The sequence below is a fragment of the Eumetopias jubatus genome, unplaced genomic scaffold (assembly GCF_037043125.1).
Source record: "Eumetopias jubatus isolate StellerSeaLion01/CBP00866 unplaced genomic scaffold, mEumJub1_p1.0 scaffold_2, whole genome shotgun sequence".
Classification (NCBI taxonomy): Eukaryota; Metazoa; Chordata; class Mammalia; order Carnivora; family Otariidae; genus Eumetopias; species Eumetopias jubatus.
In genome coordinates, this window is record NW_028274808.1 from 94,976,627 (window position 1) to 94,981,982 (window position 5,356).

The 5,356-nt window shown below is 37.7% G+C and overlaps 1 protein-coding gene across 1 annotated transcript; it reads right to left on the bottom strand.

Moving 5' to 3' along the window:
• Positions 1-2,380: 2,380 nt before the first annotated feature.
• LOC148164867 (divergent paired-related homeobox-like) lies at positions 2,381-3,043 on the bottom strand. Its single transcript, XM_088019892.1, has 2 exons — positions 2,888-3,043; positions 2,381-2,689 (listed from the first exon to the last, which is right to left on the bottom strand). Exons 1-2 carry the CDS (start codon positions 3,041-3,043, stop codon positions 2,381-2,383), a joined length of 465 nt encoding a protein of 154 aa, XP_087876018.1.
• Between the last annotated feature and the right edge of the window lie 2,313 nt (positions 3,044-5,356).

The following is a 5,356-nucleotide window of genomic DNA, read 5'->3' on the forward strand; positions in this document are numbered from 1 at the left end:
TCTAATAACAGGAAAGACACCCTTTCCATTGTACTACATATTCTCAAGTCTGACACCTACTTTTCATTATTAAAATCTGTGTATGTATAAACTGTTATTCTACAGATCACACAACAGAAAGCAAACAATAGCTTAGGGGCTGATAAGTTGGTATGCACACTCCAGAGACTCTACTTCAAATTCATTAACTAAATGTAGGCACTCAGAGCCCCAGTGCATTAACCTCATCAGACATTGCAGATAATAACTGACCCCACCCAAATCACAGGACACGGGAAGTATTGACATAAAATAATGGAGTCACATCTTCTAAGTAGTAAAAGGATTAAAATACAGTCATAGATAAAAGAAGTAAAATACCCTTTTAAAATGTAAATTACTTCTTCCATAGCAACAGTGATAATGTACTAATTCTAAGAGTCAAATAAATTATTCAAGGACACTGCCATTTAGTTTGTTTCTTGACTCCATAGGGAAAAAGTAATTATGTCTAGCCTAGCCAAGCCTATGATAACAGATGGCTATAAGGGAACAAAAGTGAAGGTAATATCTTCAGAAATCTACCATGATGTTTCATATTTTAGTGAAAAATGTCTTTGGAAGGACCTTAGAATCAATCAGTCCAAGATTCTCATTTTACATCTACAGAAGTTCAGACCCAGAGAGTTTAAATACTTTTCTTGAGGTCACATAATTTGTGGCAGTACTTAACTTAAAGACAGAAGGCATATTCCAACCATGAAAAGGCTGGGAAGAAAACCACCAATTACTTAGCATGTTCTTTGATGTTTTATTCACATTGTCTCACCTCATGCTCAAATGAGCACAATGAAAAAGGTATCATTTTCTCTTCTATTATAAGTATATCAGGAAGCCAAAGATAAAATAACTAGCCTGCATTCACATAGGAAAAGGCAGACCTGAGGCCGTCTTTTTTTTTTTTTTTTTTTGGTCCCCAAAGATGGGTGCTTTCTCCCACACCGAAAGCCCTGTGAGCATATGCACTCCCCTGCTAGTGTGGGTGTTCAAGTCTGGATGACGTTTTGCCAATGGTGCTATTTTAAGGGATTATTCCTTGTTTTAAAAGATTTTTGACTAAAATCTCTTCTAATACTATCATTCTGGGATGTTTGATTGATGTGTCTGTAACTTCTTGAAGGGCTGTCTTATTTGAGGGGTTGGTTAGATAATTGAAATAATTCAGGGGTCATTAAGATGATTGAAATTGTCTTCTTGGATTATTGTCCCAGGCCTTTAGAATGCATCTAAATGCAGGGGCCTCCTACAGAGAAGTTTCCTGAAGACTGAGGGATGGATTGTCTTACAGATTTGCAATGGATTCTCTTAGTGAGAAAAGAGTTGCCATTGTGCTTCTGGAAAGTGGATAATCAAGTCTCCCCGAAAGAACGAAAGAACGGGGCCTCTTCCACATGGCCACATGCACCATAACATACCATATCAATATGATTGGGGCTAGAAATAATACACAGTGCGAGAAAATGATACAACAGTCAACTAAATGACCGAACTACTCCTTTCTTAAGACTGCCCCTTGCCTCACTGCCGTCTTCTAAATACATGTTTTGTCTTTTATGTTTTAAAGGATGTGCTGTCTGGTCTAGATCTACATTAACCCAACAACTGGGGGCACAGGAAAACGGGCAGAACCACCCAGGCAGTCCTGGTGACTGAGAGCAAAGAACAGCAGCTTGCCCAACACAGGCTTTATTACATTTCTGATACAGTCCCTAGACCTCACTGCATTTTTGGAGAGGTTTTTTTCAACATGCCAGAGACTACAAGCTACCACCCATACCCACAACCTAAATACCACCTCTACCAGGAGAATATCCAACTAAAGGATTAGAGGAATTCAGCCTGGGCATGCCTATTTTTCCCCCATTATACATGTATTTTTATTGAGATATAATTAAAATTTTTTCTTCTCTAGCTTTACTGAGATACAGTTGTCACACAACATTGTGCAAGTGTAAGGTGTACCATGTGTTGATTTGATATATTTATATATCAAAAAATGATTACCACCATGGCATTAGCAAACACCTCCATCCTGTCACATGATTGTTTGTTTTTGTGATATAATATAATGTTACAGTTCTGTATCTTTGGGTGAATTTATACATCCAGGTTACTGCCATCCCAATCATGATGTGAAACATCCCCATCCCAATAAGTTTGTTTAGCACCTCTTTCTGCTGAATTCCACCACACAGGCACTTTTCTGTCTTTTTTCTTTCACAGAGCATGTTTTTGAAATACATCCCTGTTGTGTAGATCTTGTGTCTGTCTCTTGTATGGGAATTATTGCAAATCATTACAATATGTGACCTTTTGTGTCTAGTTTCTCTCATTAAGTTCTTTATGGAGATGAAAAACCGAAAGAACTAGCAGTGAAGCTTATGGAAAGAATTTGAGATTTCATAATAGAACAAAGGGAGTAGATGTTAGGATCTTGGTAGCAGCCAAAATGGATTATTTTGTGGCCAACAGAATGGTCTAGGAGAGCCTTAAAATTGGGGCATATGCTGAGTTGGAAGGAAGGTTTTTGATGATCTGTATAAACCAGGGAAGCAGGGTAGGCACCATCAGGGAATCCTGAAGGTCCATCCACATTTCTCTTGGAAGAGCTGGTCTTGACTTCCACCCCAGCTAATTGCTGTTGTTTGGCCTTTTTTTTTTTTCTTAAGATTTTATTTATTTATTTCAGAGAGACAGAAATAGTGACAGAGGGCACAAGTGGGGAGGAGAGGGAGAGGTGGGCTCCCTGCTCATGGGGCTCACTCCCAGGACCCCGGGATCATGACCTGAGCCAAAGGCAGATGATTAACCAACTGAGCCACCCAGGTTCCCCATGTTGTCATTTGGCTTTCTTGAGCTTTGCTCTATGGTTCTCAAACCAAACCTGCAGTACTGTGAGATGTATCTCCAGTTTTGACGCCATTTCTTTCTGAAGGCTGGGAGCGGGGTGTGGGTTCTTGCTGAACAAGAATTCCAAATCTGCCAGTTGTTTCTCAGTGAACATTGTTCGTTTCCTTTGTGAATGCTTCTGGTGCTTTCTTTTAGGAAGGTCTCCTGCACCTGACATCCTGAGATCTAGATGTGTTCACATGTTCTGGTCCTGGGTCAAGCCTGGGCATGCCTTCTGAATGAAAACCTTATTTACAGCATTCCAGATCTCATTCAGCACATTCTGAGAATAAATAATGGCTACAAAGCATATGCAGCTATCCAAAGGCTGTTCTCAAGAGCAGCCTTAATGCTAGGGTTGCCTACAGAGATCAGTCTTTCAGTGTCAAGAAGAGACAAGACCCAATCTATAGTCAACATAAATATTTCACTCTCTTCTCCCCACCCCACCCATTTGCCGTGCCTTGGTACTGATGACCAATCAGAACCCAGTTCAGATCTCTCAACTGCATTCTTGGATGGAAAAACGGAAGTTCAATCAGTGTCGGGCACTTTGTCACTGCTTGCAGTGAATTAGGAAGAAAAAGACTAAGGAAAGGTGGTAAGTCAGGCAGTATAACCAGAGACCTATTATAATAAGCAAGAAGCACCTGGACCCTCCCGAGGTCCAAATCAAGTTTCCACTGTACTCAACTAAGCCTTGCAATCCATGTTAAATATGTGAAACAGTGAAAAAGATTTTAAAACTCTAAGTGTAAATTTTTGTAAATTAAATACTTGATGGACTCAAAAAGTAGTAATCTTACATTTGCACAATGCTTTATAATATGCGAAGATTTTTCATTCCTTCCTTGAATCCTTTCAGATAGGAAAAACAGGTGTTATTTTATTTCAAAAATAAGAAATGAAAGACCATAGAGATTATGGGAAATGTTTCAGGTCACACAGGAAGTAAATTTTGAAGCATTCAATAAATGTCTTTTTTTATTTCCTCTCACCCCCTCTTCCCCTGTCAAGGTATATTTCAGTTACAAAGTAATCATGAGCTGTGTTTTTCCTTTTGTTTCTTTTGACTGTTTTTGGAGATACTTATATTGATCTGCAAGTTTAATAAGAAGCTCTCCCCTTGTACTTGTCCAAAAGGAAAAGTAGTTTATATTTCTGTTTAATTCTGTGGGTGGTCTCATTCTTAAAAAAGTCAAATGCAGTGTGTTTGAAGTCCTGACACTTTTTTAAAAGCTGGGGATGTTTTTGTTGTTGTATTTGAAAAGCTGACTCTGACATTTTAGCTATAGAAAAAAAAAATGTTGATAAATCTGTTATGTTTGTCACCTTACCAAAACCAAGAAAGGTAGGAAATGGAACAGCTGGTAGATATTCCAAATTGAGACTGTCAGACAGAATGAGTATGAAGAGAAATCTGTTGATGTTGAGGCTTTTGATCTGACCCCCCGCCCAGGCAGGGGTGGCTCTGGCAGAGAATCACTCCCGAGTACCACTTTCAGGTAAAAGCTCTAGTAAGTGCCCACATCCAAAACGCTTGGAGGATTGAAAGGACTTTTCTCCAAAACAAGTTTCTTTTCCATCTGAAATGCCTACTTTGAATTAATGATTAAAATCTCTATGTTACGGAATTAAATTCAGTGGAAGAGAGAGCACATCTTTATTATGTTCTCTACTCAAGTTAGCAGTTGCAGAAACAGGAACCAAAATGATGGATCAAAAGCGGTCACTTCATGGTATTTATATGTTGCATTTTAAACTAGATTTCACATAGCTTTGACAAATATAACTTGAAAAAAGACTATTCTTGGGTTAAAAAAAGAAAGCCAAACAGTGACTGGTTGGGAGTTGATGGGAATTATGGGAAAACAATAAAATTTTCACTTAATATTTATCCCCACAGAGCAGATACATGAAAAAATATCTTATCAAATATGGTGAGTTCAATATCCTCTGTTATTTTTTTTTCTCCAAATCAGTTAACTATTCTGGCTCAAATGATATATGTTTTCTTCCAAGAGTATTCAATTTTTAATTTTCATACTTAAATGCATTTTTAAAATTTGCTCAAGTGTCCTAAAGGAGACCATTAACTTGATAAATTGATATATGGTCTCTTCATATTTTGTAGGTTTTTGTTCTGTTTTTTCATATAGAGGCACATGAACACTAAGAAGCTATTTACCAAGTTAGGTTTCTCAATGTATTTTAGGATATCATTTCCTCCTTAGATAAATGTGCTGAATTGCTTAGCACTGCTTCAGAAAGCACACAAAGCAATTTGAAAAATATGCAAATATTGTGTTGGGCTTTTTTTTAACAGTGAAGGAAAAAATAAAATGTGTCCTACTTGAGCATATTGCCCTTTTTACTTTTGAAGAAAAAAAATCCCAGATCCATATAAATAACAGTATCATTGAAAACT